Source organism: Hyla sarda, chromosome 7 (genome assembly GCF_029499605.1).
Source record: "Hyla sarda isolate aHylSar1 chromosome 7, aHylSar1.hap1, whole genome shotgun sequence".
Classification (NCBI taxonomy): domain Eukaryota; kingdom Metazoa; phylum Chordata; class Amphibia; order Anura; family Hylidae; genus Hyla; species Hyla sarda.
The window spans coordinates 201,574,820-201,599,167 of NC_079195.1; the positions used below are offsets into that span (position 1 = coordinate 201,574,820).

The 24,348-nt window shown below is 44.1% G+C and overlaps 2 protein-coding genes across 2 annotated transcripts in view; one reads left to right on the forward strand and one right to left on the reverse strand.

Moving 5' to 3' along the window:
* Positions 1 to 566, reverse strand: part of SCP2 (sterol carrier protein 2) — a 55,678-nt gene extending 55,112 nt beyond the window's left edge. The window contains exon 1 of the mRNA XM_056532215.1: positions 413 to 566. Coding sequence (XP_056388190.1) covers positions 413 to 463 — 51 coding nt within the window. The 5' untranslated portion in view covers positions 464 to 566. The remainder of the gene's footprint in view (positions 1 to 412) is intronic.
* Positions 567 to 769: 203 nt separating this feature from the next.
* ECHDC2 (enoyl-CoA hydratase domain containing 2) lies at positions 770 to 23,155 on the forward strand. Its single transcript, XM_056532218.1, has 10 exons — positions 770 to 902; positions 3,631 to 3,698; positions 4,676 to 4,763; positions 7,294 to 7,380; positions 8,159 to 8,251; positions 8,339 to 8,395; positions 8,472 to 8,659; positions 10,661 to 10,711; positions 16,707 to 16,754; positions 22,694 to 23,155. Exons 1-10 carry the CDS (start codon positions 776 to 778, stop codon positions 22,769 to 22,771), a joined length of 885 nt encoding a protein of 294 aa, XP_056388193.1. The 5' UTR covers positions 770 to 775; the 3' UTR covers positions 22,772 to 23,155.
* The last annotated feature ends 1,193 nt before the right edge of the window (positions 23,156 to 24,348 follow it).

Sequence of the window (24,348 nt, forward strand, 5' to 3'; positions counted from 1 at the left end):
GTCGCATACAGCAGCTGATAAATATTGGAAGGATTAAGATGTTAAAATAAATGTAATTTACAAAGCTGTTCAAATTTCTGGCACCAGTTAATTTAAAAAAAGGGTTTTCCACCAGAGTACCCCTTTAAATTTCTAATAGAAGAATTGTGGGAGGGGGAACACCAGAAAAAATGCCAATGTTAAACCCACACTGCATTTTTCTTTTATTTTTTTCACAACTATTGCATATAAAAAAGATCAGCTTGCATCTTGTTATAAAAACAGATTAAACCTATTGTTAAGCTTTTCTAATCCGTTGTGAACGTAAAAAAAAAAAACGCACTACATAGAAAACGCACTACACAGAAAACGTAGGTGTGAACGCAGGACCCAGGAAGCGCATATTACACATAGGATACAAGCACAACCCGACCTTGGTCATTCCGACTCCCACCACGTAGACTTTCCTCTGGGCCGGGGCCATCTCTGCCAGCACTTCTCGGGGGCTCTGTCCTCCGTAATAACAACACAAAGTCCCGGACACTTGTATTGCAGCGCTCCCCAGAGCTTCCCCCCCCCTCGTTCGCTTTCTTAAAGCGGCGACTGTACAGTCACTGCAGCTCCCTATCAAGAAAAGGAGCCGCTTTAAGAAGGCGTGGTCAACGTCAGTCTGACAACCAATCAGGAAGCGCGGGGATGACAGCGACGGTGAGAAGCGTTGCCCCTCCTAACCAGATCCGGTGTTGATTACACGGTGGGACACCAGGTGGCGCTGTGCGCTGCTGGCTCGGACACCATGTGTAGTGCAGTGCTGCAGCTGGCTGGGGGTCGGGGGGCTTTTAAATGGGGGTTGCTAAGGGGGCTCAGCACTGCTGCAGGGCACAGGGACGTCAGTGTCACCCACCTGCAAGGGCACGATGCGGGTGAGTGTCCCACTATGTAGTTACCCTGCTTTATAATGTGCTGTTTAATATATATATATATATATATATATATATATATATAAAAATAAATTTTTATATATATGTGTGTGTGTATATATATATATGTATGTGTTTATATATATATATATATATATATATATATATATATATATAATCTGTATTCATTGTTTCCCAACCAGTGTGCCTCCAGCTGTTGCGAAACTATAACTCCCAGCATGCCCGGACAGCCTTCGGCTGTCCGGGCATGCTGGGAGTTGTAGTTTTGCAACATTCTGAGGCACCCTGGTTGGGAAACACTGCTCTATGGATTGCTAAGATCTGTGCTTTGACATTGCAGCCGTACTTTGTACCAGTGCCTAAGGGCATTCACTGGCATCGCTTTAGTGCATTATTAACCTGGGGGTTGTCCTGGATTAGAGAAAGCACCACAGCCAGTCCACAGGCTGCGTGCGGTATTGCAGCTCAGACCCGTTCTCTTTAAAAGGGGTAATCCAGTGGAAAACCAATTATTATTATTTTTTTTTTCAAAACTGGTGTCAGAAAGTTACGCGGATTTGTAAATAATTTCTGTTTAAAAATCCTAATTCTTCCAGTACTTATCAGCTGCTGTATACTCCAGAGGAAGTTGTGTGGTTCTTTCCAGTCTGACCACAGTGCTCTCTGCTGACAACTCTGTCCATGTCAGGAACTGTCCAGAGTACAAGCAAATCCCCATAGCAAACCTCTCCTGCTCTGGACAGTTCCTGACATGGACAGAGGTGTCAGCAGAGAGCACTGTGGTCAGACTGTAAAGAACCACACAACTTCCTCTGTAGCATACAGCAGCTGATAAGTACTGGAAGTCATTTACAAATCTGTGTAACTTTCACACCAGTTGATTTGAAAAAATGTGTACCCCTTTAAAGGAGGAGAGCTGCACTACCAGGCACAGCCCATAAAGTAAAAGAAAAGAAAGCAGCCAGTTGTATAACTATGAGATTGCGGGGAGTCCGACAAGCAAGCCCCCCACCCGTATCTCCAAAACAACACCCCGACTTTTATGTCTTAAATTGTGGCGGGTTGGCACCTGTGCCACCGCTCCATTCATTGTCAATGGATCCACCAGAGAAAGGCAAATAGAGGGCTCAGGGTGGTTCCATAGATGCCACCCGCCTTTCTGTTCAAAATTAAGAGTGCTCTTTAGGAGAATCTGGGGAGGGGAGCTCAGGGTTCGGATCCCCTACAATCTGATAGTTATACCCTACCCTGTGGATAGAGAATAAGGAAATTCAAGTCGGAATACTCCTTTAAAGGGGAACTTCGGTGGAAACAGGTAGAAAACAAATGTTTTCAAATCAACTGGTGTCTGAAAGTTAAACAGATTTGTAAATTACTTCTATTAAAAAAACCTTAATCCTTCCAGTACTTATTAGCTGCTGTATAAAACAGAAATTTGTGAATTTCTTTTCTGTCTGACAACAGTGCCCTCTGCTGACACCCCTGTCTGTGTCAGGAACTATCCAGATTAGAATCATATACCCATAGAAAACCTCTCCTGCTCTGGACAGTTTCTGACACGGTCAGAGGTGTTAGCAGAGAGCACTGTGGTCAGACAGAAAAGAACTTCACAACTTTCTCCGTAGTATACAGCAGCTGATAAGTACTAGAAGGGTTAAGATTTTTAAATAGAAGGGATTTACAAATCTGTATAACTTTCTTGCACCAGTTGATTTGAAATCATTATTTTTTCCACCGGAGTTCCCCTTTAAAGTGATCCTGAGAGTAAATGGACTGCAGTTTTTTCTCTGCAAGGCGTGGTGAAAACATTCTTTTATGATCAGTGGGGTGCCAGAGGTAAGACCCCCCCACCCCCATAACCATAAAATGATGACATATCCTAATGGTACGTGTCACTGTACAAAATGGGAGTACCCCTTTAACCCTTTTGTGTACAAGCGCACGCATCTATGTGGTTATGTGATCAGTTGTTACTTCCCTTTCCACCATGTGGCAAGATAGAGGTAGTTTCACTTCTGCCTCTTAGAAGAATTTCGGGAAAAGAAAACAACTATGGTGGAGTGTAAAATCCTTTAGGGTACGTTCAGACGAGTGGATTTTCCGTGCGGATTTTGCTACGGATCCGCCGCTGAAGGACCTCTATATGCTGCCTTTACACGTGCCTGCTCGGAGCGGCAATACGCCGCTACGAGCAAACACACTGCGATAAGTGCGAGTCGCCGCGCGCATGCGCAGTATACTCGCACATGGCGGCAGCTCTCGGCCTCGCTCATTGAGCAGGGGGATCGGCCGCAATGTGTGCGAGTACACCGCGCATGCTTCGCACATCGCTTCAATGTGTCTGTACGTAGCGGAGTATTGCCGCTCCGAGCAGGCACATGTAAAGGCACAATACAGAGGTCCTTCAGCGGCAGATCTGCAGTGTAACATACGCTGCAAATTCGCTCATCTGAACGTACCCTTAGATTGGGATGTGGTAGCGTTGAACTACAAGTCCCAGCATAGTTTAATGTAGTGGTCTCTAAATTGTGGGTGTCTGGTTGTCGCAAAACTACAACTCCCAGCATGCCCGGACAGCCGTAGCTGTCCGGTCATGCTGGAAGTTGTAGTTTTGCGACATCCGAAGGTCCACAGTTTAGAGACCACTGCGTTAGACCACGCTGGGACTTGTGGTTCAACACTAATGGAATTCTGCTTCTTTTTCTTTCAGGCATCGCAGAGATCGTCATGTCCAGGCCTCACGCTCGGAACTCGTTGGGCAAAGCGTTTGTTACTGAGGTAAAGAGCGGAGAAGACAAACACCGATCTTTAAAGGGGTACTCCGCCCCTAGACATCTTATCCCCTATCCAAAGGATAGGAGATAAGATGTCTGATCGCGGGGGTCCCGCCGCTGGGGACCCCCGCATTCTACCATGCAGCACCCACCTGTAACGGCTTCCGGAACCGCTGGAGGTCCTCAGGCTAATACAATCCCGACCAAGGGGACGTAAGATCGTGATGTCACGACTCCGCCCCCATGTGATGTCACACCCGCCCCCTGAATGCATGTCTATGGGAAGGGGCGTGAAAGCTGTCACGCCCTCTCCCATAGACTTGCATTGAAGGGGCGTGTTTGAGGTCACACGGGGGCGGAGTCGTGACATCACGATCTTACGTCCCCGTGGTCGGGATGGTATTAGCCTGAGGACCTCCGGCCTGAGGACCTCCGTTACAGGTGGGTGCCGCATGGTAGAATGCGGGGGTCCCCAACGGCGGGACCCCCGAGATCAGGGGGCGAGTACCCCTTTAAGGAGTTACTTGTTGCTTCCATGACAACTCTGATAGGTCACAGCACTCCAGGTCTGAGAACGTTTGATTTGGTATTGGCCGCCAATGATAAGAATGTGACTTTTACGGGCTTTGTATTTCGTTTAAATTTCGCGTAATTCATTATGGGGGGGAGATGTATCAAAACCTGTCCAGAGGAAAAGTTGCTGAGTTGCCCATAACAACCAATCAGATCGCTTCTTTCATTTTGCACAGGCCTCTTTAAAAATGAAAGAAGCGATCTGATTGGTTGCTATGGGCAACTGCACCACCCTTCCTCTGCACAGGTTTTAATAAATCTCCCCCCTATACTTTTTGCTGTTTCAGGAAACACGGTGATGGATTGTTGTTACTGCAGTGATACATTAATGTATATGAATATACGGTATATTATTAGGTTTCTAGTGATTGACCTTTTTTTACTCTTATTTAACACATCTGCTTGTAGTTTTTCCACTCTGTAGACAGCCTGCGCCATGACAGCAGTGTCCGTGTGGTGGTGGTCAGGAGCGCGGTCCCTGGGGTGTTCTGTGCAGGTCAGTAAAAGGATTTTGTCATCTATGTATGGTCCGCCATGTGCACAGAGACAGTATAGGGGCTCATGGGGTTCCTACTGCTCCGTACTATGAAGCTGTATTACGGCAGAGTCTTCCAACTCAACCGAAGATCTAGTTACTCGCATACACTCACTGGCCACTTTATACGGTACACCCGTTCAATTGCTTAAAGGGGTACTCCGGTGGAAAACTTTTTTATTTTAAATCAACTGGTGCCAGAAAGTTAAACAGATTTGTGAATTACATCTATTAAAAAAATATTAATCCTTCTAGTACTTATTAGCTGCTGAATACTACAGAGGAAATGATTTTCTTTTTGAAACACAGAGCTCTCTGCTGACATCATGACCACAGTGCTCTCTTCTGACATCTCTGTCCATTTTAAGAACTGCCCAGAGTAGGAGAAAATCCCCATAGCAAACATGCTGCTCTGGACAGTTCCTAAAATGGACAGAGATGTCAGCAGAGAGCTCTGTGTTCCAAAAAGAAAATAATTTCCTCTGTAGTATTCAGCAGCTAATACGTACTGGAAGGATTAAGATTTTTTAATAGAAGTCATTTACAAATCTGTTTAACTTTCTGGTACCAGTTGATTTAAAAAAAAAAAAAAAGGTTTCCACCGGAGTACCCCTTTAACACAAATAGCTATTCAGCCTATCACATGGCATCAACACAGTACATTTAGGCATGTAGACATGGTCAAGACAACTTCCCCAGAATGGGGAAGAAAGAGGATTTAACGTCTTGGGGACGAAGGGCGTACCTGTACACCCTCGTCTCGCTCCCCTTCTTTGATGCAGTGTCACGAGCTGACCCTGTGACATAGCAGGTTGGTCCTGGCAGCTATCTGCCACCGGAACCCGTGTCTAATGCCAGACATCACGGATTGCGGTAATGCCCGGCATTAACCTATTAGACGCTGCAATCAAAGTTGATTGTGGTGTCTATTTTCTTTATTTCACAGTCCCGGCAGCTCAGCGTTGCTGATCGGGACCACCGCGGTAAAACCGAGGTGTCCCTATCAGCTGAGAGGACGCCTGGAGGGCCCTTACCTGCCTCCTCGCCATCTGATCTCTGGTATGATGCTCCAGGCAGCCTTAACACCCCCTGGAGCAATCGAGCGCAGACCACACTGATCAATGCTATGCTATGGCATAGCATTGATCAGTGTATGCTATGGCTAAGGATTGCATGTTATAGTCCCCTATGGAGACTGAAAATGATGTAAAAAAATTACTGAATTACTGTGAATTAACCCCTTCCATACTAAAAGTTTAAAGGGAACCAATCATCAGATTTTACCCTATATAAAGCTTGGCAAAGCGTTATATAGAGTAAAATCTTTATCCTCACCATCCCCGGGGGACGCTCCTGCCTGCAGGGATGGTGAGGATATGAACTCTTAAACTAGTCACCGCCGCACTCGTAAGTAGTCCCCTGGGCTGGGAGCTCCTCTCACCTAGTCCCGTTCTTTGGCCGGCAGCGACGCCCCCTCCACTTGATTGACGGGCCGAGTCATCGCTCTGCTCACTGAACAGACAGAGTAGAGCGATGAGGCGGCCCGTCAATTAAGCAGAGGGGGCGTCTCTGCCGGCCGAAGAACGGGATTGGGTAAGAGGAGCTCCCCGCCCAGGGGACTACATACGGACGTGGTGGGGACTAGTTTATAAGTTCACATCCTCACCATCCCTGCAGGCAGGAGCGTCCCCCGGGGATGGTGAGGATAAAGATTTTACCCTATATAACGCTTTGCCAAGTGTTATATAGGGTAAGATTTGATGATCGGTTCAGTGCAATGCACAACCTTGAAAAATGGAAACAATAATACATGACAAAAATAATCTTTATTAGCAGGCATGCAAATCTGGTACAAAGGAACAAAAAAATAAAAAAGACAGACAGGGTGGAAAATGCTCAAACCTGAGAAATTTCCTACTAAACATGAGGGCAAATACTTCCACCCTCAAGCGGGCACATGTACACAAAATACATAGTACTTTATCTGTCCTAAGCCCCAACCCCACATGCAAAAAAATATATATATACCTATTGAAGCAAGAATTTGCTCATATACGCTTGGGTCAAAACTGACCTAAAAAAGCCCAGCACTATATTGTAGCATGAGACATCTGATATGGATGAAGGAAATGGCTTCATTACTCTTATTTCTCTTCATTGCTGCAGTGGAGTTAATGTGGTGAGTGCCATATCTTGTATTTTCAATATATACTGTATAAGTACATATCAAAGTGCAAACTGTCCGCCATCTTTCTGTATCGGGCCAGGCATGTCATTGTCAGCCTATTAATATTCCTATGGTACCATGTAAAGCCTCATTTCCCCTGTGGGTGGCGCTGCACGAAAATCAGGCACTTGCTGTAAGTTTCCGCCGCAGACTTCTTTCTGGTGACTCCAATGTCATCGGATTCACCCCTATATATGTTGGTGGCTCACATTGTCTATTCCATTTTATTTATGTATATAAAAGTTCTTGTTTGACTTATCACAGGTGCGGATTTGAAGGAGCGATCAAAGATGGAAAATTCTGAGGCGTCTTTGTTTGTTCACAATCTGAGAAAGTTAATGAATGAAATTGGTGAGTCCCTCAGGGGCGGATCACAGGTGGTGGCACTGTGCGGCAAACTGAAGATCTGTCACCTGCTTCTCCTGATCAGTGGTCATTCACTTTCTTCCATTAGGGACTAGATTTAGCCCTCTCCTTGTAAGGTCCGTGTTGGCATAAAGGGTTTTTAGTTGTCCAAGTGAATATAAAAAAAACTTAAAGGGGTAGTCCGGCCATTCTATGCTTGGCTGCTGCTCCAGTCTCAGAAACCTTTGTGTTTTCGGGACTGGAGATGTGATGTCATGCCACGCCCCCTCCATTCATGTATATAGTTTGTCAAGCCCCCTCCCATGGACATGAATGGAGGGACGTCACGAGGGGGCGTGGCGTGATGTCACATCTCCAGTCCCAGAAGCACAGAGGTTTTTGAGACTGGAGCAGCAGCCCAGCATAGAAAGTGGGTGCTGCATGGAGTTCCAACGGCAGACCCCCCCCCCCGCGATAAGACATCTTATTCCCTATCCTTTGGATTGGAGATAAGATGTCTTTGGCCAGAATACCCCTTTAATATATCAGAAAAAAGTGCCCATGCTATACCCCCCCAAGGAAAGCTTAACTCTAAATAGCTCAATTCAGTTCTGTGTTTAGAAGACGGACTAGCAGCTGACTGAGAGATCAGATAACAAGCTGCCTACAGCTACTTAGAATATACACTGGGTATTGGATTGTTGTATCATAATAGGAGTTACCCCATTTTAGCAGGAAATATTAAAACCCAATTCTCTGTACCTCATTTCTTTTCTGTGCCCAGGGGCTCTGCCAATGCCCACAATTGCAGCCATAGATGGATACGCCCTGGGTGGTGGCCTGGAGCTAGCCCTGGCTTGTGACCTCCGTATTGCTGGTATGTACCGAGTATATATCACAGATCTGGACTGATGAAGCCTTTTACTATTAGGCCTGTGGTGAATGTACGGTGTATATCTTGCAGCATCTTCAGCTAAACTGGGGCTCATTGAAACTACAAGAGGATTACTTCCAGGGGCAGGTGAGAGAATACGTCTACGATATGGAGTACGGAAAGTCTCATGGTGTATTGACCCTGACTTAACTCTTCTGTTCAGGGGGTTCACAGCGACTTCCACGCTTAGTTGGAACTGGTTTAGCCAAAGAGCTTATCTTTACCGGGAGACAAATCGAGGGTGCACAGGCGTACCAGATCGGACTGGTGAATGATGCGGTCCCCCAAAATGAGGAGGGGAACTCTGCCTACAAGAAGGCTTTGGAATTGGCTCATGAGATCTTACCTCAGGTACACAGGGTGCTGCCATGTTTTGTATTTCCGTCTGATTCCCAACGTCCCCACTCATCACTAAAACTGCTATGGTGCTCATGCAAGCGATATGACCTCTTCATTTGTTATCAGGCATACCATATATTTGTAAGGCTGGGTTCACACCACGTTTTTGCAATACAGTTCCCGTATACTTTCTCAATTTGAAAACCGTACGGAACCGTATTGAAAACCGTATGCATTGACTCTCCATTGAAAACCATATACCAAACGATGCATCAGGTTGTGTCCGTTTTGCAACTTGTACGGTTTTGTCAGTTTTTTTCCCGTACCCAAAACCGTAGTCTACCACGGTTTTTGGTCCTGGTGAAAAACTGTATTAAACCGTATACGTTTTTTTTAACATGGGAGTCAATGGGAACCGTACAGAACTGTATGTGCATACGGTTCCATCAGGTTTTCACCATAGGTTTTTTTGACTTTTCACAGATTTTTTTTCTTGGAATTTCAATCAAACAAGTGAAACTTTATTCATAATGGAGTGAAAAGTTAAAAACGTATACGTTTTTTTTCTTGAAAAACGGATGCAACTGGACATCATTTTTTCAAACCGTATACGGATTAAAATAGTACACATGTTTTGATATAGTTTAGTCAGGTTTTGAGGAATCTGTTTTTTTAAATCAAAAACCTGATACGGGAACTGTATTGCAAAAACGTGGTGTGAACCCAGCTTAGGCTGCATTTACATCTCGTTTTTGCTATACGGGTGCCGTATCTCGTTTCTGTACAAAAAACGTATGTCTCCAAACCGGACCGAAACGTATGCAACCGTATATGCCTCCTCATGTTTTTAAACCGTATACGGTTTGAAAACGGATGTCCGTTTGCATACGTTTTAATATGTTTTCATTGAAAAAAATGGATACGGTTTTATTTTTGTCAACATTTTAAATAAAGTTCTTCTCTTTTTATTGAATTTCCAAAAAAAAAAAAAAAGAAAAACAGCATTGTGCAAACCGGATGTAACCGTATGCACATACGGTTCAATACGGTTCCCATAGAACTCCATTTTAAAATAACCATTTAAATGTTGAATTTCAACCGGACTTCAAACCTTAGTAGACTACGGTTTTGTGTGCGGAAAAAACACACATACAACCGTAAATGAAGCAAAAACGTACGCAACCGGATGCTATGGTTGTCATACGGTTGTCAATGTAATGTCTATGCATACGGTTTGGAATACGGTTCAATACTTTTATTTGCTGAAACCGGATACGGCAACCGTATTGCAAAAATGAGATGTGAATGCAGCTTTACCACGGTTTTTGTTCCGGGTGGGTGAAAAACTGTATTGAAACCATATACAGTTCTTTTAACATGGGAGTCAATGGGAAGCGTACAGAACCGTATGTGCGTACGGTTCCATCCGGTTTGCCCCTTACGGTTTTTAACTTTGCGCATGCGCAGTGCATGCCGAAAGTTTTTTTTTTTTTTTTTTTTTTCTTGAAATTTCAACCAAACAAGTGAAACTTTATTCATAATGGAGTGAAAAGTTAAAAACGTATGTTTTTTTTTTTCTTAAAAAAAACTGATGCAACCGGACATCATTTTTCAAACCGTATACGGGTTCAAATTTGTACACACATTTTGATACAGTTTAGTCAGGCTTTGAGGAATACGTTTTTCATCAAAAACCTGATAAGGGAACTGCATTGCAAAAACGTGCCTTATTTAGTGGGGGTACCTGATATTGTAGCTTGTCGCATATGTTTCACTACCAGGCAAAGCTCATACCAAATGTATGATGATGCCGCCACAGCACAGAGCTGCGCAGATTAGGTTGGGGAACAGCGCACAGCAGAATGCTTCTGTATGTTTTTGAAATTGATGGGGGTCTTAGCACCCGGACCCCTATTGATCAGAACGTCTGAAATGTCACTTTGTTGTGTCAGATATTTGAAGAAATGACAAGGCTGCTGCCCTGTGGGGTTAATGTCCTGTATTCTCTCCTAGGCCCCGATTGCTGTGAAAATGGCCAAGCTGGCTATGAATAAAGGCATGGAGGTAAATGTTTATAGTTTATACACCACCAATTTTCTGATTTTCAGTGCTGGCATCCCACTCTTTGGGTTTGTTCTAGAGATGAGCGAATTTACAGTAAATTCGATTCGTCACGAACTTCTCGACTCGGCAGTTGATGATTTATCCTGCATAAATTTGTTCAGCTTTCAGGTGCTCCCGTTGGCTGGAAAAGGTGGATACAGTCCTAGGAGACTCTTTTCTAGGACTGTATCCACCTTTTCCAGCCCACGGGAGCACCTGAAAGCTGAACTAATTCATGCAGGATAAGTCATCAACTGCCGAGTCGAGAAGTTTGTGACGAATCGAATTTACTGTAAATTCGCTCATCTCTAGTTTCTTCTATTGCAGTGGTGTCTAAACTGCGGCCCTCCATATGTTACAAAACTACAACTCCAAGCATGCCCGGACAGCCGTTGGCTGTCCGGGCATGCTGGAAGTTGTAGTTTTCAACATCTGGAGGGCCGCAGTTTGGAGACCACTGTTCTATTGCTTCTCAGGTTGACATCAGCCATATATACACACCTCTGGAGTGGTACGGCTGCTAGAGGCCACTAACAGGGCTGCTTTCTTTATGCAGACTCGTGTTTCTTAGATAATTCATGGGTATCTTGCCCCTTTTAATGTATTGTATTATACTTGAATTGCCAAATATGTAGTAAATATACAGAAATATTTTAATGCAGAGATAAGTAGTTGACTTAGAGATCTTATTCTGCGATTTCGGCATTGAAGTGAATGTCCACGTGTTAACCCCATGCTAAGGCTTTAGGGTTTAGATCGGGTTCAGTCTGTTCTGTATGTAGTAAGGTCTAAACTATCCCTAATGATATCCTCAGGCAGACAGAAAGTTGTAATTTAGTCTACTCTCCTGAATAAGAACAGTTATAGTTCGAAACGTGTTCGAAACTATGTGGACAAAAGTATTGGTACACACCATCTAATGACTGAATTGTGTATAAAATCCAACTATTATCAATGCAGTCGCCTTTACAAACATTTGTGATAGAAGAGGTCATTCTTTACAACTCGCTGATACTAGCGCGCTCATGAAACCGGTTATAAAAAGGTGGCCAAGGGAATTTTCTCTAAAAACTTAAAGGGGTACTCCGGCCCTAAGACATCTTATCCCCTATACAAAGGATAGGGGTTGAGATGTCTGATCGGGGGGGGGGTCCAGCCGCTGGGGACCCCCGCAATGTCTCATGCAGCACCCACCTGTGTGAGCTGCACGTCAGTGCTTAAGACTCAGAGTCTGAAGCCTTACGACTACGGGGCCAGAGTATCGTGTTGTCACGCTCCCTCCCATAGACTTGCATTGAGGGGGAGGGGTATGACGTCACACGGGGGCGGAGTTGTGACGTCACAATACTTCGGCCCCGTAGTCGTAAAGGCTTCAGATTCAGAGCCTCCATCGCTGGCGTGCAGCTCACAAAGCTGGGAGCTGCATGAGAGATTGTGGGGGTCCCCAGCAATTAGACATCTGTGATAGCCTGGGGGATGTAGGGTATGGGGAGCGTTGCTGTGCAGTAACTAAAGTTAACTGTTGCTATTCGTGATGCCAGGGTGGGGGCTCCTCAGTAATGCTTGTCCTACCGCCACCCTTCCCAAGAGCGATAGGGAGGTAGAGAAGAATAGATTGTCCACAACCAGAGAGTTTTCTGAAACAGGATTAACTTTTACTGAAGGTTTTCTGCAAGCTTCAATAACAGAACAGTCTCTATGCATACAACTGCTTTCCTTGGAGATTGACAAAGGTTGGGACTTTAGCACTTAGAGTCTTTAGGTATTGTGCGCTGTTCCACTGGATTTAGGGGATTTAGTTGCGGTCCAGTAGTCATGCTAGCATTAGCAGGGTTTAGATTAGAACTCACGGTTTTGGTTCAGCTGAGGCCGGTAGGTTTTCAGGCCTAGTGTGTCTTTGAAAGTTGCGTAGATCCGTCCTGCTAGTCCGGCCGCAGCTCCCTTATATGAGCAGGGGCTGGACTAGTGCTGATTGGTCCATACTGATGTCAATCACCATTACAAAGACTTGTGGGTAACACATGACAAAATGACCTCCAAAGGTCCTCCAACATACCATAGAGGATATTAACATGGTCACATGACCGAAGGTCCTGTGACGCTAAACAAGGTAAGTACTATATATTATTATAAAATATATTATTATTAAATATGCACACGTATTAAAATTAGAGAATTAGACTTGAGGAGAGGCGACTAGGGGCTCTCCCACCTGAGGAACCCTACCTGAACGTAGTTACTCTGAATTTGGGGACCTCTACCCTAGGTACTATATGTAATACGGTACTAGGACACCACACATCTTATCCCCTAAAGGACAAGTCTCCTGCTCAAAAACTTACCCCCAAGGATACAGGATAAGTTTTAAATTGTGGGGGGTCTGAGCACTGGGGCCACCCCAGCGATCTCCTGTTTGGAGCTCTTGTGCACTAGCAAAGGGGCCGCCGCGCCCCCTCCATATAGTTCTATAAGAGAGCTGTTCGGTAATCTTCGGCTCTCCCGTAGAACTATATGGAGGGGGCGTGGCGGCCTCCGCTTCGGGCAAGGGGACGTGACGCGCTCCTGTGATAGCGCACGGGGCTCCAAACAGGAGAGTGCGGGGGGCCCCAGCGCTTTGACCCCCGCAATCCAAAACTTATCCCCTATCCTTAGGATAGGGGATACGTTGTTGAGCAGGAGACTTATGCTTTAAAGCGTACCTGTCATTTTGAAGGAATTCAAATATAATGGGTACAATGTGATTTTAGTGCACTCACTGTTGTTATTGAACCTTTCAGAGTCCCTTCCATTGTGCCTGGCTGGGCTGTTTGCCCATAGTACATACACAGGATTTCCTATACCTTACTTCTCCAGGCAATTACATGACAGCATACTCCTCTCTGCTGTGCTATGACATAGTGCTGGTTAAAATGTGCTGGGCTAAGGTTTTACACAGTAAAGTACTATAGATGGTGTGTGTGTGTGTGGGGGGGGGGGGGAGGGATGCATTGGCCTTGCAAGGGGCTTTGTGGGAAGAAGAGAAAGGAGTATCACAGCAAGGAAGGGGTTACATTAAGCATTGAGCTGCTGCTCAGGTCCTGTGGACATACAGCAATAAGTACAGTGTTTACACAAGGATACAGATGCCATGAGCTATGGTGGGGAGAGATGAGAGGGAAGCCTTGATCAGGAACATTGTAGATCATCTGGGGCAGTGGGCAGACTACCTCAGCTCACGGGTAGGTGAAGTGTTGTGTAAATATATTAGGACTCGCATAGAATATCAAATGGCAAGGGAGAGTTTTTAAAGAGGTACTGCACTGGCAAACTTTTTTTTTTTTTTTTTTTTCAATCAACTGGTGTCAGAAGGTTAAACAGATTTGTAAATTACTTCTATTTAAAAATCTTAATCCTTCCAGTACTCATCAGCTGCTGTACATACCAGAGAAAGTTATTTTTCTTTTTGAATTTCCTTTCTGTCTGACCACAGTGCTCTCTGCTGACACCTCTGTCCATTTTAGGAACTGTCCAGAGCAGAAACAAATCCCCATAGCAAACCTATCCTGCCCTGGAAAGTTCCAGAGACAGACAGAGGTGTCAGCAGAGAGCACTGTGATCAGACAGAAAGGAAATTCAAGAAGAAAACAACTTCCTCTGGGGCATACAGCAGCCGAGAAGTACTGGAAGGATTAAGATTTTTAAATAGAAGTAATTTACAAACCTGTTTATCTTTCTGGCACCAGTTGATTTGAATTTTTTATTTTTTTTCCCCAGGGGAGTACCCCTTTAAAAAGGCAGTGACCATTTAACTAATGCTCAACCTCACTGACTGAAGTTCTTCATTGTACTTGTGTTACTACAAATCACCAAAAGCAGATACAGTTTAGTGTAGAATTCACTAATTAATAATTGAAAAAAACGCCCCTTTTTGGAGACCACGCCCCATTTCCCCAGTGGGCACGCCCCTTTTTTGGGTTTTCTTAGCAAAATGGAGAGATAGTTAGTTAGTTTTTTTTCAATTCTGGCGCAAAATCTTGTGGCCAGAATCTTGTCTCGTGTAGAAAAAATTAATCAGCGAACAAATTTCTAACATAACCTTTAATTAATAATCAATAAAAATCTAAATCCAATCAAGACCTCCAAATGACACATCGAGTGTGTACTAGTGCTGCAAACGGCCCTATAGAGGGGCACTGCAGACGAAGTCTGCAGTGCCCCTCTATAGGGCCGTTTGCAGCACTAGTACACACTCTGGCCCTCATTTACTATTGCAAACCCGACATGTTTTGTCGGGTTGTGCGCCAGATTCTGTCGTATTGCGCAAGATTTTGCGCCAGAATTGAAAAAAAACTAACTAACTATCTCTCCATTTTGCTAAGAAAACCCAAAAAAGGGGCGTGCCCACTGGGGAAATGGGGCGTGGTCTCCAAAAAGGGGCGTTTTTTTCAATTATTAATTAGTGAATTCTACACAAAACTGTATCTACCTTTGGTGATTTGTAGTAACATAAGTACAATGAAGAACTTCAGTCAGTGAGGTTGAGCATTAGTTAAATGGTCACTGCGTTTTTAACGTTTTAAGGACGCCGGGCGTATGCGTCCTTAAGGACGTGGGGCGTATGCATACGCCCGTGGGAATTCCGGTCCCCGCCGGTTGGGGACCGGACCGGAATGCCTGCTGAAATCATTCAGCAGGCATCCCGACCCCCCCCATGTCGGCGATCGGAGAAAATCGCATGTCAATTCAGACATGCGATTTTCTCCTATTCCGGGCTGATCGGGTCTCTGGTGACCCAATCACCCGGAAAATAGCGATGATCGAAGCTGTCAGTGACAGCCCAGATCATCTTGAAGGATAGGAGCGAGGTCGCAGTGCTGCGATCTCCTCCTATCCCCTGCCATTGGTCAGAAATGATTTTGACCAATGGCAGCGCAGGACAGTGGGTTGCCATGGAAACCCCCCGTTCTGCCCACCCCTGGATGTCGGGCAGAATGGGGGGAGAAGATGGAGGCCGGGTACCTTACCTGAAGATGGCGTGGGACCGAAGAAGATCATCCTGGAGACTGCGGAGATCCCGACTCAGGTAGGGAAACGAGGGGGGGGGGGTAATAAAAGTGAAAGTAAAGTAGTGGCAACCACTGGGAAGGCCGAACTGCAACTCCCAGCATGCCAAAGGCTGTCTGGGCATGCTGGGAGTTGTAGTTTTGCAACATCTGGAGGGTCACAGTTTGGTGACCACTGTTACAGTGGTGCCCAAACGGTGGCCCTCCAGATGTTGCCAAACTACAACTCTCAGCATGCCTAGACTGCCCAGGCATGCTGGGAGTTGTAGTTCTGTAACATCTGTCCCTTCAGATATTGCAATTTTCATGACATTTTTGAAAATTGCTGCTCTACTTTGAAGCCCTGTCATTTTTTCAAAAAGTAAAAATATGTCCATTTTATGATGCCAACATAAAGTGGACATATTGTATTTGTGAATAAAAATAAAATTTATTTGGAATATCCATTTTCCTTACAAGCAGAGAGCTTCAAAGTTAGAAAAATGCAATATTTTAAAAATTTTCATGACATTTTGGGATTTTTCACCAAAAAAGGATGCAAGTAACGACGAAAATTTACCACCAAAATTAAGTAGAATATGTCACGAAAAAACTCTCAGAATCAGAATATTCGGTAAAAGCGTTTTCGAGTTATTAACACTTAAAGTGACTGTGGTCAGAATTGCGAAAAAGGGCTGAGTCCTTAAGGGGTTAAAGGGGTACTCCCCTGAAAAAAAAAAAATAATAATTCAAATCAACTTGTGCCAGAAAGATAAACAGGTTCGTAAATTACTTCTATTTAAAAATCTTAATCCTTCCAGTACTTATCAGCTGCTGTATGCTCCAGAGGAAGTTCTTTTCTTTTTGAATTTCCTTTCTGTCTTGTGTTACTAGCGTTTGCAGTTCATGTTTAAGCATTTATTTGTCTTACACAGGTGGACATTACCTCTGGGATGGCCATAGAGGGGATGTGCTATGGGCAGGTGAGTTTCTGTGATTTACATCTTTGGAGATGGCAATTTAATCTGTAGGTTGGGCTCAGACTTTCAAATCCCTGGAGATACTACAGTGTGTAAACAGTGCTAAAAAACCACAGCAAATGGTTAAATTTTTTGTTAAAAGAAACAGCTTTATGTTCCTAGTAGAGATGAGCTAACTTACAGTAAATTCGATTCGTCACGAACTTCTCTGCTCGGTAGTTGATGACTTATCCTGCATAAATTAGTTCAGCTTTCCGGTGCTCCGGTGGGCTGGAAAAGGTGGATACAGTCCTAGGAAAGAGTCTCCTAGGACTGTATCCACCTTTTCCAGCCCACCGGAGCACCGGAAAGCTGAACTAATTTATGCAGGAAAAGTCATCAACTGCCGAGCCGAGAAGTTCGTGACGAATCGAATTTACTGTAAGTTCGCTCATCTCTAGTTCCTAGCCATGTTTCTGTTGTTGCTATATATTGTCATTCTGGTGCTATAGTTTTCTCTTTTTTATTTCTTTTATTTTATTTTTTTTTAACCTCCTCCAATGTCTTATCACAATATGACAAATCATTGGTGGAGATATAAACAGCTTTGCTATGTAGGACATGGGTCACCACCTTCTGCCCTTAAAGGGGTACTCCGGTGGAAAAAAATTTTTTTTAAATCCACTGGTGCCAAAAAGTTAAACAGATTTGTAAATTACTTCTATTAAAAAATCTTTACCCTTCCAGTACTTTTTAGCAGCTGTATGCTACAGAGGAAATTCTTTTCTTTTTGAATTTCTTTTTTGCCTTGTCCTCAATGCTCTCTGCTGACACGCACATGTGAATGCACCCAAAGGGGACGTTCAGACGAGCGGACTCACAGCGTATTTTACGCTGCAGATCCGCCACGAACGGACAGCTACATGGTGGCTTTACATGTGCCCGCTCGGAGCGGCAATCCGCCGCTACGAGCAGACACACTGCAATGTGCGAGTCCGCAGCGCACATGCCCAGTATACTCGCACATCACAGCAGCTCTCGGCCCAGCTCATGGAGCAGGGGAAGCAGCCGCGATCTGTGCCAGTACACCGCGCATGCGCTGCGACTCGCACATCTCAGTGTGGCTGCTCGTAGAGGCGTATTGCCGCTTCGAGCAGGCACAGGTAAAGCCACCATGCAGGGGTCTTTCAGCGGCGGATCTGCAGCGTAAAATACGCTGTGAGTCCGCTGGTGTGAACATACCCTTATAGTTAATATAGCAGCAATGCTATTGAGTATATTCATGTGTCTCATGTGCCTTTGCAGAGTCAATTTTCCTCAATATCTTCCATTGAAGGGAAATCCTGAGACCTTCATAAACATTAGGCGGTTGGTTGGTCCTGATGAAATTGGTCAAAATTAAAGGGGTACTTTTTTAATTTTTTTATTTTGTAAATCAACTGGTGCCAGAAAGGTAAACAGATTTGTAAATTACTTCTATTAATAAATCTTAATCCTTCCAATACTTATTAGCTGCTGAATACTACAGAGGCAATTCTTTTCTTTTTTGAACACAGTGCTCTCTGCTGACATCACAAGCACAGTGCTCTCTGCTGACATCTCTTTCCATTTTAGGAACTGACTAGAGCAGCATATGTTTGCTATGGGCATTTTCTCCTACTCTGAACCGTTCTTAAAATGGACAGAAGATGTCAGCAGAGAGCACTGTGCTCGTGATTCAGCGGAGTTCTGTGTTCCAAAAAGAAAAGAATTTCCTCTGTAGTATTCAGCAGCTAATAAGTATTGGAAGGATTAAGATTTATTAACCCCTTAAGGACACATGACGTACTGGAACGTCATGTGTCCACTCCCGATCTATAACGCGGGGCCACGGCGTGGCCCCGCGTCATAGCGGGTCGGGCCCGGCCTCTAACAACGGCCGGGACCCGTGGCTAATAGCGCGCGGCATTGATCGCTGTGCCGCGCGCTATTAACCCTTTAAACGCCGCGTCTAAAGTGAAACCGAAAGCATGCCGGCTAGCTCAGTGGGCTGTTCGGGATAGCCGCGGTGAAATCGCGGCATCCCGAACAGCTGACAGGACAGCGGGAGGGCCCCTACCTGCCTCCTCGCTGTCCGATCGCCGAATGACTGCTCAGTGCCTGAGATCCAGGCATGAGCAGTCATGCGGCAGAATCATCGATCACTGGTTTCTTATGAGAAACCAGTGATCAATGTAAAAGATCAGTGTGTGCAGTGTTATAGGTCCCTATGGGACCTATAACACTGCAAGAAAAAAGTGCAAAAAAAAAGTGAATAAACATCATTTAACCCCTTCCCTATTAAAAGTTTGAATCACCCCCCTTTTCCCATAAAAGAAAAAACACAGTGTAAATAAAAATAAACATAAATGGTATCGCCGCGTGCGGAAATGTCCGAATTATAAAAATATATCGTTAATTAAACCGCACGGTCAATGGCGTGCGCGCAAAAAAATTCCAAAGTCCAAAATAGTGCATTTTTGGTCACTTTTTATATCATGAAAAAATGAATAAAAAGCGATCAATAAGTCCTATCAATGCAAAAATGGTACCGTTAAAAACTTCAGATCACGGCGCAAAAAATGAGCCCTCATACCGCCCCATACACGGAAAAATAAAAAAGTTATAGGGGTCAGAAGATGACAATTTTAAACGTATTAATTTTCCTGCATGTAGTTATGATTTTTTCCAGAAGTCCGACAAAATCAAACCTATATAAGTAGGGTATCATTTTAATCGTATGGACCTACAGAATACATATCAGGTGTCATTTTTACCGAAAAATGTACTACGTAGAAACGGAAGCCCCCAAAAGTTACAAAACAGCGTTTTTTTTTAAATTTTGTCGCACAATGATTTTTTTTCCCGCTTCACCATAGATTTTTGGGCAAAATGACTGACGTCATTACAAAGTAGAATTGGTGGCGCAAAAAATAAGCCATCATATGGATATTTAGGTGTAAATTTGAAAGAGTTATGATTTTTTAAAGGCAAGGAGCAAAAAACGAAAATGCAAAAACGGAAAAACCTCCGGTCCTTAAGGGGTTAATAGAAGTAATTTTACAAATCTGTTTAACTTTCTGGCACCAGTTGATTAAAAAAAAAAAAAAAAATTTCACCAGAGTACCCCTTTAATTTAATTAGAAGTCCTACTCTCTAATTAACGGGGTACTCTGGGTTCACACATAGTAATTTGGTCAGTACTTTTAGCCAAAACACATAAAAAGTTTCAAATCTGTTCATTATAGTTTTTCTCTGACAGCTGCACTCCTGGTCTCAAATATATGTGGACCTAGCCTAATGGTGCCATCCTCTCCTCAGTTTAGGCCAGTGTTTCCCAACAAGGGTGCCTCCAGATGTTGCAAAACTACAACTCCCAGCATGCCCGGACAGCCAACGGCTGTCCGGGCATGCTGGGAGTTGTAGTTTTGCCACACCTGGAGGCACCCTGGTTGGGAAAACACTGTTTAAGGGCATCCGTTTTTATAAGCTAGATGAGATGTACAGTCCATTCTTTTCTAGAAGATGATCCAATACAATGGGGCAGCTCAGATCCTGTTTTTGGGACAACATATAACACTGTCACTCAGGTTGTTCATTGGAACAAAAATCAAACCTCAATCCTCATTACAATAATAGCAGCTTCATTTGTTTAGTTTCAGATCGGTCAGATATCTCCACCGATGTTTACATCTGACTAAGTGTCCTGATGTGTCTGGTTGTCGTCTTCTCTAGTGACACATTAAAGGGGTACTCCGGTGGAAAACATTTTTTTTTCCTTTAAATCAACTGGTGCCAGAAAGTTAAACAGATTTGTAAATTACTTCTATTAAAAAAATCTTTACCCTTCCAGTACTTTTTAGCAGCTGTATGCTACAGAGGAAATTCTTTTCTTTTTGAATTTCTTTGTCTTGTCCTCAGTGCTCTCTGCTGACACCTCTGTTTGTGCCAGGAACTGTCCAGAGCAGCATAGGTTTGCTATGGGGATTTTCTCCTGCTCTGGACAGTTCCTGATACGGGCATCAGGTGTCAGCAGAGAGCACTGTGGACAAGACAAAAAAGAAATTCAAAAAAGAAAAGAATTTCCTCTGTAGCATACAGCTGCTAATAAGTACTGGAAGGATAAAGATTTTTTAATAGAAGTAATTTACAAATCTGTTTAACTTTCTGGCACCAGTTGATTTTAAAAAAAAATGTTTTCCACCGGAGTGCCCCTTTTCCACTGATTTTCTAAGAGTGTTGTGTAGGATTCTTTGTGGGTTTTAATTCCCTACAATTTCTTTCCCACAGTATTTACTAAGGTTTCCCTACATTTCGCGCTTTTCCCTACATTTTTCTTTTTTTTTTTTTTTTACGCATGTTCTGATCTGTGGGGTTTTCCTCCGCTCAAATCCACCACATATTCTGCGGAAACCTTAGTAAATATGTTGGGTTTTTGTGAAAATGTCGGGAACACGCCCCCTTTTATGTGACCACACCCCCTTTTTCGTGTTCTCTCAGTAAAATGGAGAGTTGGTCGGGTTTTTCATTTCTGGCGGAGGCAGAATTTCTGGTTTACAATAGTAAATTAGGGCCATTGTACGTATGTCAGGCTGGGTACACAACACGTTTTTGCCATACTGTTTTCAATCAGTTTTTCTAAAGAAAACCGTATGGCAAAAAAAAAAACGGATGGAAACGTATGGGAAAAAGTAAACCATATGCGTTTTTAAAAGTGCATTCGGTTCCATCCGTTTTTATATTTTTTTTTTTAAAACATACGTTTTTTTTTTTTTTTTTTTATTTAAAATAAATTAATTTTTTAAAATTTTAACTTTAGGATGCAAATGCACATGTGCAAAGTAAAAACCGTATACGGTTTTTCCCATGTGGAACCGTATACTTGTGCATTTCCCATTGATGTCCATGTTATAAAAAAAAAATGCGGTTGCAGTTTTTATACTGGAGACAAAACTTGGTCAACCAAGGTTTTGAGTACGGGAAAAAAAAAAACATATTGCAATCAAACCGTCCGCAACTATTTGTCTATGTACCGTATTTTTCGTCCTATAGGACGCACCGGCGTATAAGACGCACCCAATTTTTAGGTGCAAAATCTAAAAAATTAAAGATTTTGAACCCAATAGTGGTCTTCAACTTGCGGAACTCCAGATGTTGCAAAACTACAACTCCCAGCATGCCCGGACAGCCAACGGCTGTCCGGGCATGCTGGGAGTTGTAGTTTTGCAACATCTGGAGGTCCGCAGATTGAAGATTACTGCAAAGGAGGTAATACTCACGTGTCCCCGCCGCTCCGGCCCCGTCACCGCTGCCCTGGATGTCGCTCCGGAACGTCTCTGCTGCCGGCCGGGTATCCTTGCTCTCCGTCGCCGCCATCACGTCGTTACGCACGTACGTGATGATGAGGAAGGAGAGCGCCGGCCATACAGGGGATCCCTGAACGGAGAAGACACCGAGGAGGCAGGTAAGTTTCCTCCCGGTGTCCTGTAAGCACTAACCCGGCTATTCAGTCGGGCTGTTTGGGACCGCCGCGGTGAAATCGTGGCGGTCCCGAACAGCCGGGTTAGTGTCACTTTCCCTTCAGATGCGGCGGTCAGCTTTGATCGCCACGTCTGAAGGGTTAATACAGGGCATCACCGCGATCGGTGATGTCCTGTATTAACCGCGGGTCCCGGCCGTTGATGGCCGCAGGGACCGCCGCGATAGGGGTGTATTCGCCGTATAAGACGCACCGACTTTTTCCGCCCAGTTTTGGGGAAGAAAAAGTGCGTCTTATACGGCGAAAAATACGATATACGGTTTTCAATATGGTTCCATACATTTCCAATAATGAAAATGTATACGGGAACCGTACTTGAAAAACGTGGTGTGAACTCAGCCTTTGTGGGAAAACTAATGTAATGTACCTGTGACATTCCTCCTCTTATCGATTTCTTGCCCCTCAGGTCATTCCTACCAAGGATCGCCTAGAAGGAATGGCAGCTTTCCTGGAGAAGCGTCCGCCCCGTTACACGGGAGAGTAACAATGTCTGATCATCTCTTTTATCCGCCTCTGGATCACTCATCACCGGACACACATAAGGGGAATGAGCTGCCAAGAGTTACCTAATATTCCCCAGCAAGGATTATATTGGATTATCCGATACGTATTACATATCACTCCATGCACCAGAAAGATATTTACATTATATATATATCCGCTAAACTGGAAAATTCCTAAAATACTCAGTTTTGGGTGGATTTAGCATCTGTTAGTACTGAAAATATAACATTACTCATCTGAAGTCTGTAATGATGGAGGCCGGACATGGTCTTGTCTACTATTGGAGTATAATAAGATCATAGGGTGTCAGACCTCAGCTGTACAGTTCTGTCTCATACACGTTCTCTTAATAAAACATTATGATATACACTATCTGGCCACTTTATTAGGTACACTTTGCTAGTCCCGGGTTGGATGCCCTTTTCCCTTCATTCTTGGTGCCATACTTGCTACAAGGTGCTGGAAAAATTTCTCAGAGAGATCTCTCCATATGGACACGATGACATCACACAGATCCTCCATATGGACATGATGACATCACACAGTTCCTCCATATGGACATGATGACATCACACAGTTCCCCCATATGGACATGATGACATCACACAGTTCCTCCATATGGACATGATGACATCACACGGTACCTCCATATGGACATGATGACATCACACAGTTCCCCCATATGGACATGATGACATCACACAGTTCCTCCATATGGACATGATGACATCACACAGTTCCTCCATATGGACATGATGACATCACACAGTTCCCCCATATGGACATGATGACATCACACAGTTCCTCCATATGGACATGACGACATCACACAGTTCCCCCATATAGACATGATGACATCACACAGTTTCTCCATATAGACATGACATCACACAGTTTCTCCATATGGACATGACATCACAGAGTTCCTCCATATAGACATGATGACATCACACAGTTCCTCCATATGGATATGATGACATCACACAGTTGCTGTAGATTTGTCGGATCCATGATGAGAATCTCCTGTTCCACCACATCCCAGCGGTGATCTATTGGATGAGATCTGGTGACTGTGGAGGCCATTGGAGTCATGTGACCTCATTGTCCTGTATGAGATGATGTCATGTGACATGGGGCATTATCCTGCTGGAAGTATCATCAGAAGATGGGTCCACTGTGGTCATCAAGGGATGGACATGGTCAATAACATTACTCAGGTGTTGTGTTTATACCAGGATCAATTGGTCACACACACACACAAGGATGGCTCCATGCTTTCATATTTAAGCCATATTCTGTCTGACCCTAACATCTAAATGTAACAGCGGGAATGGAGACCAGGCAACTCCTTCCATTGTCCAATATTGGTGCCTGTGTGAATTGTAGCCTCATTTCCCTGTTTTTACCTCACAGGAGGGGGCACCCAGTGTGGTCTTCTGCTGCTGTAGCCCATCTGCTTCTAGGTTGAATATGTTATGCTTCAAGCGATGGTATTCTGCATATCTTGTTTGTGACGAGTGGTTTTTCTCTCTCTCATTTCAAACTAATCTGCCCATT